This window comes from Paramisgurnus dabryanus, chromosome 18, assembly GCF_030506205.2.
Source record: "Paramisgurnus dabryanus chromosome 18, PD_genome_1.1, whole genome shotgun sequence".
In the NCBI taxonomy this organism is placed as follows: domain Eukaryota; kingdom Metazoa; phylum Chordata; class Actinopteri; order Cypriniformes; family Cobitidae; genus Paramisgurnus; species Paramisgurnus dabryanus.
The window spans coordinates 13,349,588-13,363,702 of record NC_133354.1 but is presented as its reverse complement, the minus strand read 5'-3'; the positions used below and the strand labels follow the sequence as shown (position 1 = coordinate 13,363,702).

The following is a 14,115-nucleotide window of genomic DNA, read 5'->3' as shown; positions in this document are numbered from 1 at the left end:
TATAGTAAGTACACTTTCATCATAATATTTATAAACACACTTAAGTGCACTTTTAAAAATGCACTTTGTATTAATGTCTAATTAAGCTTAACTTAAAGAAAGCACACTTTCAACATAATATTTATAAACACACTTAAGTGCACTTTTAAAAATGCACTTTTTAATACTGTCTAATTAAGCTTAACTTATAGTAAGTACACTTTCATCACAATATTTCTTAACATACTTAATTACACTTTTTAAAAATGCACTTTGTCTAATTTAGTTTTACTTAAATGTAACCCTGGTTAAATAATTAAATATTATTATTTTAAAAGTGTGCTTAAATATAAAAGAGACTATTCATACATCTACATTTATTTTATAAATGAGGAAATACATGTGAATAGTTCAATCTGAATTATAAATCTGAAATGAGTAAACCAATCGGAGTGTTTAATTGTAAGCTCCGCCCCTTTTTTGCTTTCGGATCGCGTCTCAGTTCATAGGAGAGATGCAGAGCGACAGAGGCACTCGATCTAACGCGAGAGTGTTTAATTTGATTAAATATGACTCCTAAGTTCATATTAACTGAAGAAATCAGAATTTAACTTGCATATATTCAATGATACAGCGTGATTCTGTGGATTGAGCACTTTTTGAGCTTTCATTTTGACCTGGTGAGTTTGTAATAATTACCAATGTTATAATTAGCCATAAAAACGAATGTCAACACTTTAAATGTCATATCATTTTATTTGTTTAATCCATACGAGACAAAATAGTGTTATATTGTGATGTTATATGGGTTGGATTGTTCATTGCAGTGTGATTATGTTAAACCACATGGTGCGTTGTGTTCACTGCTGTTCGCTGACGCCATTTTGGTTGCACGTGCCTGTGAAAGACAAAAAGAGAGAGAAACACGTGAATGGACAGGTATTTGTATAAATTGTCATTTATTATGATGATGGCACTTATGTATGTATTTTATTTGTTTCCTGTATTATGTACAATTGTTAATCGTTATTGATACACAATATTGAATGTTTTTTCCTTTCGTATGAACATTCCTTGAGCTGGATTTTCCTAATTGATGGGGAGCCTCCCATTTCGACCTGATTGGATCACGAATCTAGAGGAAAGGACAATTTTCTATTTTAAATATTTTTCTTCAGACAAGTAAGAGGATACATTTCAGAAACTGTTTCCTTATTTTGTTTGTTTACTTTATTGAACTGAAACATTTCAGAAGCACAATTCTGATAATTTAAGACTGATCAATACCCCAATTGATAAGAACTTTGAACTTGAATACTGATTTCAGCCTGTTACATATATAATTTGTACCATCTTTGTACATTGATTGTGACTGCGATTTCTGTAAATGAGAAGTAATTTAGAGGGTGAACCCATAGTATATATAGTTAATTGTATTTTCATTGTTGTTTACTATTTTTGTGATTAAGGAAAGAAAAAGAAAGGTTTCTCAATACTCAAAGTAAAATAATTTATTAATCAACTTACCTTCTGTCTTTGCTTGTTGCTCACTATCACTGCTACCTCCTCCTTCGTACGGTGCACCCTTCTGATCTTATTATTATGCCTGGTCCATAAGTAAGTGAGTTAATACCCGCTACATAAAGAAAGTACACTTTCATGGCAATATTTCTAAACACATTTAATAAAAGATCATTAGACTGATGTGACCTACCAAAGACTTGTTAATTTAAAGTTCATGCAGTTCTTTTTTAGTTGTCTGTTAAAATGTTAAAAAATAATAACTTTGAGTTTATTTTTTTCTACGGGAGTTTTTTTGTTTGGACATATACAACTCATAATTAATTTATTAAATGTACTTTTGCAAAACAAAAAATCTGATTCATAATTTGACTACCAAAGTGTTTTATTGTCAGTGTAAGCATTGTGGTTTTTGTTTGTTTGCAATGCATTAAACTGAAATGAATACATTTAATTAACTAGATTTGTTTTTCAGTATTTTGAGAAGTACATAACCATATTTCACATACAATAGAAGTAGTTAAAGTACATACTGTCGAAAGATGCCATTAAATCACTTCACTCCACTGAAATCACAGTTCAACTGATTGCATTTAATTTTATATATTGGAATTTATTTGGCAAACTTGTATTTGAAACATTACATTTAATGAGTAATTAAATGTACTGTTAATATACATTAACTTATTTTTAATTTCACATTAATTGCTTGACAGTAGATTGAACAGTGCAATTTAAGTATATTGTAAAAACGCTAGAAGCAATTATGAAAGTAGATATAAAGTTGTAATAAATTACCAATTAAGTTGTTCCAAAAAATCACTCTTAATGGCAACTTATTACACTTTATTTCAACTTAATATATGATATATGTTAAATTAATTACACTTAATGTGCATTCAGTGCGCCGAAAAGATTGCATTTAATTCACACTTAAGAGTATTGTTAACAGACATTAAATTGCATTTTAAATCACATTAATTTCATGTCATTATATTGTGTAGTGCACTTTAAGTATATTTTAAAAACACTAGAAGCAATTATGAAAGTAGATATAAAGTTGTAATAAAGTACCAATTAAGTTGTTCCAAAAAATCACTCTTAATGGCAACTTATTACACTTTATTTCAACTTAATATATGATATATGTTAAATTAATTACACTTAATGTGCATTCAGTGCGCCGAAAAGATTGCATTTAATTCACACTTAAGTGTATATACTTAAAGTGTATTATTTATGTAATAAGTACACTTTATAAAAGTACACTTAAGCACACTTTTTTTTCACAAGGGAATACACATTTATATAGCGCTTTACACAATACTCACAACAGAGAAACTCTTGTAATTATTACTTTACTTTACCCCACTCTCCTTGCAGGGTGAACAGCGGCTGGTGCAGTAAACATAGCCTAGCGAACGTTAGCTGGCTACGATTTCAGTACAGTAAAATCAAAAAGCTGGCTCTTTCTCAATTTTCTGTTAATATTCTATTCACAAAATACAACCAATAGTACCGCGATGTTAAAAAGTACTTGTGAAAATAATCCTCCGGGCTCTATTTGCGATCGTCGGCCGATTAGAACAGGAAAATGCTCCACAGTGCTCTGACATCTTATCTGCTGCCATGCAACGAAACTAGGAGAACGACCGGTTTAAGATGGCCGCCGTATTTCTCAGTCCCCAGCGGCCAATAGGGCATCTAGTCTTCTATATGATATCTATGCCTTAAAGTGTTGTCCTGAGGGCATTTTTGCACAGTTTTTTCTACCCTTAGGGTAGAGTAAACCATCGAAATATGACGGGTATGGTACAAAATGAAAAAATTAAACACTTAACTTCGTTAGTGTATTTATATTAATTATTTGCAATAATGGCAAACCAGCATATCAGGCAATATGGGTTTTATTCTACGAACTATGTACAGAAAACAAATGCACACGTTTGCCCTCCAAGTAGAACTACAAAACATGCATAAAAAGTTTATTTATATCTAAATGGAAAGGTCGAAAACGTTTATTTTCCATAATTTTCCCACTACTTTATCTTTGAAATTTATGACATATGCAAGCAAATCCTATTAATTTAAATTTTATTTTTTAGATAATGTGTCACTGTTTGCTGTGTTGTATTATTTATTCCATATGAAAGAATACGATTTACGGTAGTACATTTTTCCTAGATACTATAGTGTTTTAACCATAGTAAATGTTACTAAAAGCATATTACAACAGTATTTACTACAATTTATAAATTTACTATAGTTAATACCGCAGAATAATATAATTGTTGTTATGTCTAAACACGATTACAATGTGAGACCATTATGAAATATGACACCATTATGTTGACCACAAGGAGGCGCACTTGCATCATTTATAATCATACGCGGACGAACTTTGTTACCAAACACACGCAAGTTTTTTTACACAAATTCTGGACATATCTTCAGGAATAAGAAATGTATGTTATCCCGGTGTTGTACAGGTATGTGTGTACTGAATATTACTTCCTGTTTGGTGGTGATTGTTAGCCTAAAGTTACTCGTCATATGTAGTTACAGTCAGTGGCACAGCGGTTTCTTATAACGGAAAAACAAAGACCGCGAGCCGCAAAAGTTTTCGCGAATTTAAGGTCTCTTTATAAGTATGTCATTATTTACTACACTTATAACTAGAACCCATACCAGTTCAAAGTTAAAGTTTTGCTAGTTTGTCTCTACCAGTGCATTTAAAGTATGAGACGCTACTGTACATGAATGTTACCGCAGTTTCCGCTGTTACCACAGCGGTTACTACAGTATGAGGTAAATGAGTATTTGCAACTGTCATATAAAAGATTATTATTTTATTTGAAATAACATGCATTTTACATTATCACGAAAACTATGATAGAAATGATCTGAAATCTTATGAGTGGTCATGAGCTGTACCGATACAGAAATGACAGCATACAGCAGCATGTTGATTACGAAATTGGGTTTTTAAATATTCACCACTTCTGTTTTGGCTTAACCCATTTAAGCAGATGGCCCAGAGCCTAGTCCCATAGACTGACAGAGCCGCACAGAGATGGATGGTGCTTGGGATATTGCATGTGTGCTCTTCCACGTGTGGCTGTTTATTGTGGTGGGGCTCATCGTGTTACCTGCCATGTTTGGTGTGTCCCTGGGATTCACGGATCTTTATATCAAGGTGCTGGTTAAAACATTAGAGGTAAATACTTTAAAATTACATCTGATTTGCTCCTCTTTATGCACATTACCATCAGGTGCACACTTGCACAAAATGCATGAACGTGTTATAACTTTTTTAGTTTCTCCTTAAGAGGAGCAGCACAGACTGTGCTTTCCTTTGATAGTTAAGCGATGCTTTGTATGCATAAACCTCTATGTCAAAGGTAACCTGAAAATAAACTTCTGTGGGCAGTGGGCCACACTCCGAATCCAAAGAGGGCAGAAGGAACAGACGACGTTGCCATCACAAACTGCCAATGGTGAGTGCAACGAGTGCATCTGTCCATGTCAAAATACTTGCAAGACATCTTGTGCATATACTGTATATTACCAACCGTTTAAAAGACAACTGATACCTTTAAAGAGAATGTTCTGTAATATAAAGATTACCCGTAGCCTTGGTATTTTTGCATGTATATGAGTTGCTTTAAGTCTCTTGGTGTCTGAAATGTTTTGGCTAGCATACAGTACATTAAATAAAATCTAAAGTGGTGTCCCCCTTACTTAAGCTTATAATGTAACGTGTGTTTTAAATAATTTTATTATTGGCCTCGTGTCCTGTTTTAGTCAGCTGTACTGTAAGCACTATTGCAACAAGTGACAGGTTTCCTAATTTTAATTGATTCTGTTTATGAACTTTACCCGGTTTGAAAGAGAGACACTGGAAGCCTGGTCACATTTACATCAGACTATCCTAGAAAATAAAGCAAATAAAGTTCTCTACTGGTTATTTTTAATATTTCTTTAATGTTTTAGCATAGCAATGTCATGAAAACAGGAAAATAACGCAAATAGGATGTTTTTAAAGGGTTAAATCGCCCAAAAATAATTTTTTTGTCATTATTTAGCTTGAGTTTCTTGATTCTGTTGAACACAAAAGAAGATATTTGAATAAATGATAGTAACCGCGCATACAGATAATGGTACCCATTGATCTCCATAGTAGGGAAACATATGTGTACATCAACTGTGTGCTTATCATCTATGATTAAAATATCTTACAAAATATCAACAAAATAAAGAAACTTATAGAGGTTTAGAAGGCATACTGGTAAGTAAATAATGACAAAATTTTCATGTTGAAGTGAACTATGCCTTTAAATAAGCAAACTTTATCGACAATACAGCTCTAGGCATTCTCTCATGAACAAACTTCATGAGGTGGGATGATTTACATGTATTTATTAGACACTTATTCAAAGCAACATACAAATGAGGAACACCACAAGTAATTTATCATATAACTGCAGAAGACAGCAGGTTTCACAAACATGTAAACAATATTGAAGGAGTTCCCATGAGTACTTAGGGTTTTCCTTCTCTATCCTTTCCAACTGATCCACTACAAAACTTATTTTTTGTCTAAAATGTAAAAAAAAATCTAAAACAGGAAGTCAGTGTACATGAAGGGAATTGTGACACAGACGTGGTTACATTATTATTATTTTAGGAATTTGTTTTACATTATCATCAAGACTTGAAACAAGTGATTGTTCAGATCTCATGGTTTTAGAGGAAGGAAACGTACAAAATTACGTAACACATTACAACCAAACGCTGCACGTTCGCAGTTATCCTGAGTTTGCCATGTGACGTACTCTCAAGCAAAGAAGTCACTTGAATTTTTTTTTCTTCTTAGGGATCATCGAGAAGGACGATGGCTCTATGGAGAAGGAGATCGGGGAGCTGCGGCAGTCCCATCCCAAATCTCTGGCAGGAGATTTTACCCTGTGTGACGTCTTCTACTTCTGTAAGAAAGGCATTGAGATTATTGTGGAGGATCAGGTGACTCAGCGCTTCACGTCAGAGGAACTGGCTTCCTGGAATCTCCTCACAAGAACCAACAACAACTTCCGTTACATCAGCGTGCGGGTGACCATCATATGGGGCCTGGGAGTTTTTATACGTTACTGTATACTGCTGCCTCTCAGGTGAGATTGACGTAGTCTCTTTTTTCCCACAGATGATCGATGTGACTAAAATCTGTCAGTAGCTCATTTGTGACCCTGGACCACAAAACCAGTCATAGCTCACATGGGTATATTTGTAGAAGTAGCCAACAATACATTGTGTATATATATATATATATATATATATATATATATATATATATATATATATATATATATATATATATATATATATATATATATATATTTAGGGTCAAAACGGTTTGGCAAGATGAGAAATTCAAAAATCTTAAAAATAAACTTGTTTTAAAAGCATGCATCAGGTTTATTTCAATGCAAAAAGTGTATTTATGTTAATTTTATGCAATAAAAAATTACATTTGCACCATTTTTATGAAAGACTGAATGGACCTGAAAATGTTAAATGGTGTAACCGGTAATTGCGTCAAAGAATGAGAAATATTAAATATTTTATCCACCTTGATGGCATGTAAGCGTAATCATAAAAAAAATCATTTTTAAAATATCATTTTATTAGTTATTTCTAAATGTAAATTTTAATGCGTTTTTGTAATACTTCTCCTGACATATAGCTCTGTTTTCTAAATAATCTCTGACAAATGATGTAAAAATGTATGTTTAAAAATCATATTACACTAAACTATTGTAAGATTAAAAATAAATATAGGAATTTATTACTGGTCACAACTTGTCACAGCCCCCCATGCTGATAGTGATCAAAGACTATTGTCACAACTGTTTATCCAATACAGTGGGGGTTTAAGGTGGTTTTCTGATTGGTCAATTTGAATGTATTTTGTTGGGTTTGGTCAAGTACAGTGGGGGTTAAAGGTGATCTTCTGATTGGTCAATTTGAATGTATCAAGTTAGGTTAGGTCACATGGTCAAGAGATAGAGGATAAAGGTCAATGTTTTTATGAGCTCTGGGCTTTTGCTTTGGTTTTTGACTTTTGCATTGGCCTTTTCCCTTTCCTTTCTTCACTGGGGTTCTGGCCATTAGGCCTAGGTTCCAGTTCTCTTTCTTCTAAACTTTCTTTCTTTCTCTGTTCTCTATCTTATCAGGTAATATCTCACATACATTGGAAACAGTCAATTGTTTGTATTATTATTTACCATTTCATGCATTTATAGTGTAACCATTTCAACTGTAACTTTAAGTCAGTACTGTAATTAAACCTTTTCATTTACAAATCTGTTGTTTAGTTTTGATTTAGTGTTAACACTTAAACGCTCCATATTGCAATACAATATATTCGTACTCTAGCAACGCTCTCAGACATATTGTGTCAGAAACCCGGGAACGATTGCAGTTTTGTTCCCCTTCCGAAACCTGAGATCCCTTACACTATAATGATATGATTATATTTTATTCCACATTCTGTATGAATATATTTATATTTTCATTAAAAAAATACTAGTTACACCAATTGACACAGACCGGTAACACCACATTGCCATTTTTGCAATTATCCCCCAAATATTCTTTCAAAATTAAATAGAACCAGAATTTTTGACTTTATATTTAAAAGAGAATGTATGCAGGTAATCTGCTAATTTATTTTGACATTTTTACCCTTTTACATTTAATTTATCCATACAGAAACAAAATAATTAAGTTCACATCATTGACCCTTTTAATTATTTTTCATTAGTAATATGTGTTGCTAAATACATAATTTGGAAAAGATTTTCTCAATATAAAAATTTTTTGTACACTCAAATTCCAGATTTTTATATAGTTGTGTCTCAGCTAAATATTGTACAGCAGTGGAAATCTTATTTATTCAGCTTTCAGATGATGCATAAATCTTAATTTAAAAAGAAAATGGACCCTTATGACTGCTGTTTTTGTGGTCCAGGCTCACATTTATGGATAAGTCTCACTCTTAAAAATATGCCTAGGTCATATTTCACCTCAAAATCATAAAAAAAACAAGAAATTAAAGTTTACTGTCCGACCATTACAGTTCTTCGCATTGTGGAGGGTTTTAATAATAATAAAGAACCCCCAGTTGAACTGGAGGAGGTCTTTTATTGGTCTATTTTTTTAATAAACTAAAAAAGATGGATATAAATGGATATTTTTACATCAGAAATATAATTACATTTATTTGTTCACTTAATTCATCATTGTATTGTATTTGCCACAGGATCACTTTGGCTGCTATTGGATTGAGTTGGTTGGTGATAGGAACTATTCTTGTTGGATCGCTCCCTAATAGCAAGTAAATATCAAATGTGTTTTATCGTCATGGATGGAATGCTGATATTCCTTTAGGAAATGCTCTCGCTTTTCCTAACAACAGTTCTGCATCTCTTTCAGTGTGAAGAACTACCTCAGTGATCTGGTTCATATTACCTGCTACAGAATATGTGCCAGAGGCCTGTCAGCCACTATCCACTATCACAACAAGTGAGCCATGGCTTCTTCTTTAATCTTTAATTCTTCTTTAAATGCAAATTGGCCACTTTTTTAAACATTTTTACTTTGCATTGACTTTGTTGTTTTTGTGACCCTGTCTGTGAAATCTCAATTTAATTACGAGATTTGGAGCATCATGGTTTTATTTTAGTCTTTGACTCAGTCGATTTTAAAGATATAATGGTAATAGTTACACAGAATGTTCTTTACATTATGTAGGATGAACAGTAAATCACACAATGGTTTGCAAAGGCAGGGTCACCACAATGGAAGCACAACCTGACCTGACCCCCCACTTTTTTGTCGCTTTTTCCAACACTCCCTAATATAGTCAGATGACTAAAGTTTCTTATGTTTTATGGGATGCATAACAGAGAGAATCGCCCCAAAAAAGGAGGTATCTGTGTTGCCAACCACACCTCCCCCATTGACATAGTCATTTTGGCAAACGATGGATGTTATGCTATGGTGAGTCGTGTTGACTATATCAGATGTGTTGAGGGTTTGTAGCAGGTGTCATGCGCTTAACACACTTCCACTCTTCTCAGGTGGGTCAGGTTCACGGAGGGCTGTTGGGGGTCATCCAGAGATCAATCGTGAGATCTTGTCCCCACGTGTGGTTTGAGAGATCAGAGATGAAAGATCGCCACGCGGTTGCCAAAAGGTGACAGATATTTAACAGTTTGTGGGAATATATGTGTGTTGTGGAGAACAAAGTGAAATCATCGCTATTGCTGTTTCAACAGGTTAAAAGATCACATTGCCGATAAAACCAAGTTGCCAATCTTGATCTTCCCAGAGGGTATGATTTTTACATGCCCACATACCAAATATTAGTATTAATGAGCCATATTATGCCAACTATTGCCTAATTCTTATAGGAATAGTTCACTGCAGTTTACTCAATGACATGCATTCCTAGATGTATATGATTTCATTTTATTAGTTGAACAGTTATCTTATATGGAGGTCAACATGGGAAGCTCCAAAAAGCACAAACGTCTATCATTAAAGTAATCCAAATGACTCCAGTGGTTTTATATGTCTTATGAAGCAAAGCAAGCCCTATCGTCTGTCTCTGTGTTGTTTTAGGAACTTGCATTAATAATACATCGGTCATGATGTTTAAGAAAGGAAGCTTTGAAATTGGTGGAACAATATACCCAGTAGCGATTAAGGTATGGTGTATAAAGAACCCCTGATTTTTTTTCTCCGGTGTTTTTGAAGGATACACACCTCATTGACTTCTCTTTTGTCAGTATGACCCTCAGTTTGGAGATGCCTTCTGGAACAGTGCCAAGTACAACATGGTGAGCTACCTTCTCCGAATGATGACAAGCTGGGCCATAGTGTGCAACGTCTGGTATCTTCCACCTATGACTCGACAGGTACACGTAACTTAATTGTGGTGTAATGTTTTACTTGTAAATGATGCTTAAAAGCAGACAAACACAAGTTTCTGTTAAAGTTTTAGAATGTACAACATTTCACAATCAAAACAGTTTTATTCATTATTATTTGATTTGTATCTAATTAGGATGGGGAGGATGCTGTTCATTTTGCAAACAGGGTAAAATCTGCCATAGCAAATCAAGGAGGACTGGTGGATCTGTCCTGGTAAGAATATAAGCATTCCTAAACACATATCAGACAGTGTTTACATAGCATAATGTTATAAATAAAGTGATTCTAACGAAATCCAGATTTAGAAGGTGTCCAGCATCAGAATTTTTAAAAAGCCCTTGAAGCCAATAATTTTTTTTGCACATATAAGATTAAGGTCTGAACTGAACCATTATTTTTATAGGATTTAAAAATATTTCCTATAGAATTATTTAAATTTTTTACATTATAATGATCAAAAATTATCATTACCGCAACATGATATTACATTAACTATATGCATTTACAAACTCATGTTTCGGTAATGAGAACTAAAAAGTTGTCTAGGTACTATGACAAACAAAATTTCATCTTTTATCTAGAGAGAAAAAATAAGAACTGCTTACCTGGTAGCCATCTTGAGTGTCACAGTCAATTATGTCCCACCAAATTTTGTTTTTTTTTTAAAATGTTGGTTCCTTGAGGGCTTAAACAATTGAAAATTGTTGCAGAGGATGAGACAATTGGTCTTGGACACATTTATATTCCTTATTATTGTCTCTACATTTACCAATAATCACCAAATACCACATGTTTCTTTACTGTAAATGTTTATAGTATAACATGCACTGAAGCTTTTTAATTTTTAGATTTTTTAATGATAAATATTTCCATGTCAAAGAACCCAAATCCAGTCATGAACACTTTGCAGTAATGAAAATTTCCCCCTTAAATGTGGAAAAAACAACAAAATTGTTTTGTATGATGTCATTTGAAATCATGTGCAAAATAGTACATGAAGAGATGTTTGTAACTGTATGCTTCTTATTTTGATAGCATTTACTTTTTTTATCAAAATGTTTCATGACACCTCATAAGTCTAATTTCGTGAGAATCACCCAAATGTATAACGCACTGAATTAATGCACTGTTAGTTGGGTCAATGAGGTGACGTTATTTTTTTTGTGTCCGTATGTTTCAATTAAATGTAAAAGGGTTCAAATGTAAAAATAAATTTGCAGATTACTTGCATACATTCTCTTTTTTTGAGGACCAAGTCTAAAATTTCTGGTTTTATTTCATTTTGAAAGAATATTTGGGGAATAACTGCAAAAATGTCAATGTGTAACTGGTCTGTGTCAGTTGGTGTAACTAGTAATTTATATTTAGAAATAACAAAAAAAATGACATTTTAAAAATTATTTTTTATGATTACGTTTACATGCCATCAAGTTGGATAAAATATTTAATATTTCTCACTCTTTGGCGCAATTAGCGGTTACACCATTTGACATTTTCAGGTCCATTCAGTCTTAACTTTCATAAAAATGGTGTAAATGTAATTTTTTTATTGCATAAAATTAACATAAATACACTATGTGCATTGAAATAAACCTGATGCATGCGTTTTAATTTTTTTTTTGAATTTCTCATCTTGCCAAACCGTTTTTGTCCCTAACCCACTTGCTTTGGATTAAACATCTGTCAAATGCATTAATATACACGTAAAATAATATCTTGGCTCATTTATCAGTTTATCATGTTTAATGTGTACTTATACTGTCTTGCTGCAGGGATGGAGGATTAAAGAGAGCAAAAGTAAAAGACTCATATAAAGAGGAGCAGCAGAAGATTTACAGCAGTATTATTGTGGGCTCAGACTCTCACGAGACCTCTGTGGGTCCTGAATAAACACCAATTCACAGTATTTATGAACTTGATTTAAAAGTGAGAAATATGTTCTGTCTTCCACCGGACAACGTCATTCAGAATCTACCTGCAAAGTTCTGTTGCTGTTTTGATACAATGATATTATATTTTCTAACTGGAAACATTAAGCTGTTTTCATTAGATCTTTTTATCTTTTAACTTGTTTTAAATCTATAATTGTAGTATGAAGACAATTCAACACTTTGAGGATACCTGGTTACACTATAGACACATTAGACACTATAGAATCAAATTTTAGGTGCTGGTATGTTTTTCCTAAAATACACTGTATAGTACTGCATGTTATGGTATTTATGTTTATGCATGCTTAGATTTCTGTTACATGACTTTTTTAAAGACTACTTAAGATAAAGCTCTTATGTGAGCTGCACACTGTTAAAGGGACAGTTCACCCAAAAATGAAACTCCTTAAGTTGTTACAAACCTTTATAAATCTGTTTGTTCTGCTGAACACAAAGAAAGATATTTTGAGCAATATTTTTAACCAAATCGTTATTGAGCACCATTGACTTCCATAGTATTTTTCTTTCCTACTATGGAAGTCTGTGGTACTCCTGATTCCTTACAGCAAAACAAATACATTTATAAAGGTTTGTAACAACACAAGAGTAAGTAAATAATGACAGAATTTTAATTTTGGCTGAACTATCCCTTTAAATGGATAGTTTACCTTAAAATGAAAATTCTGTCATTATTTACTCATCCTCATGTTGTTCTAAACCTGTATGAATTTATTTTTCCTGATGAATACAAAAGAAGATATTTTGAGAAATAATGGCACTAAACACACAGCAGATAGTGACCATTTACTTCCATAGTAGGAATAAAAAAATATGATGGAATTTAATGGGTACCGTCAACTGTGTGCTTAACATTATTTCATTATTTATCACAATACTTCAAAAATATGTTTTTCCTACTATGGAAGTCAATAGTTACTATCTGCTGTGTGTTTACCATCATTTCTCAAAATATCTTCTTTTGTGTTCATCATAAAAAATAAATTCATACAGGTTTACAACAACATGAGGATGAGTAAAAGACAGAATTTTCATTTTTGGGTGAACTATCCCTTTAAGGGCTTAGTGTGGTTCTACAATCCTGTGGACTGCTCTTGTGTGGACACTAGAGGTCACTCTTGCGAAGCTAATGAAAATTTGAGCCTGTCGGATAGCTCAAATCACTTTCTTTCCCAATAAAATAATGCAATTCATTATTCTCTTCATCTGGTATCTCTTCAAACTATTAATAATTTTGTGATATTAAGAAGTACATTTCTGATAAAATATAACATTTTATCAGAGGTAAATAAAGTTCCTAAAGGTTGGGTTGTATGGTTCCATAAAGAACCTTTAACATCCACAAAAGTCAGACTGTAAATGGATAAAAATGAAATGAGGAACTTAAATTCAAAAGCCGCTAAATGCCACCTTCCTCAAAAATGAGATAATGATTAACCGAATGCTCCTGGCACATACTATATATTTATCAAATACTTTCGCTTCAAATCTGCTTATTCCCACCCTCAGGCCCTCAGAAATACTGGTTTGTTGGCAGAATCCATTAAGAGTTATAAAAAACTTTAATTTACAAGAAAACATGCAGACGCACTAAGAGGGTTTTGCTTCTGAGCTCTTCAAATTATTCTTTTGAGAACTTTTGACTCTGGAAAACCAAAAATGTCTTTTCAAC

The 14,115-nt window shown here is 32.9% G+C and overlaps 1 protein-coding gene across 4 annotated transcripts in view; it reads left to right on the top strand.

The window, feature by feature from the left end:
* Window positions 1-632: 632 nt before the first annotated feature.
* Window positions 633-14,115, top strand: part of gpat3 (glycerol-3-phosphate acyltransferase 3) — a 16,914-nt gene continuing 3,431 nt past the window's right edge. Inside the window, exons 1-15 of one of the 4 annotated variants that reach the window (XM_065286744.2) lie at window positions 633-659; window positions 807-918; window positions 1,059-1,161; window positions 4,527-4,717; window positions 4,931-4,997; window positions 6,377-6,668; window positions 8,819-8,893; window positions 8,992-9,081; window positions 9,465-9,558; window positions 9,639-9,754; window positions 9,837-9,892; window positions 10,183-10,268; window positions 10,350-10,478; window positions 10,628-10,707; window positions 12,267-13,644. In XM_065286744.2, the coding sequence (XP_065142816.1) occupies window positions 4,574-4,717; window positions 4,931-4,997; window positions 6,377-6,668; window positions 8,819-8,893; window positions 8,992-9,081; window positions 9,465-9,558; window positions 9,639-9,754; window positions 9,837-9,892; window positions 10,183-10,268; window positions 10,350-10,478; window positions 10,628-10,707; window positions 12,267-12,384 (1,347 nt within the window). In that variant the 5' untranslated portion in view covers window positions 633-659; window positions 807-918; window positions 1,059-1,161; window positions 4,527-4,573 and the 3' untranslated portion in view covers window positions 12,385-13,644. Of the gene's footprint in view, window positions 660-806; window positions 919-1,058; window positions 1,162-3,851; window positions 3,990-4,526; window positions 4,718-4,930; window positions 4,998-6,376; window positions 6,669-8,818; window positions 8,894-8,991; window positions 9,082-9,464; window positions 9,559-9,638; window positions 9,755-9,836; window positions 9,893-10,182; window positions 10,269-10,349; window positions 10,479-10,627; window positions 10,708-12,266; window positions 13,645-14,115 lie in introns of those variants that run through there. The other 3 variants (XM_073812562.1, XM_065286741.2, XM_065286743.2) reach the window with 3 other exon arrangements.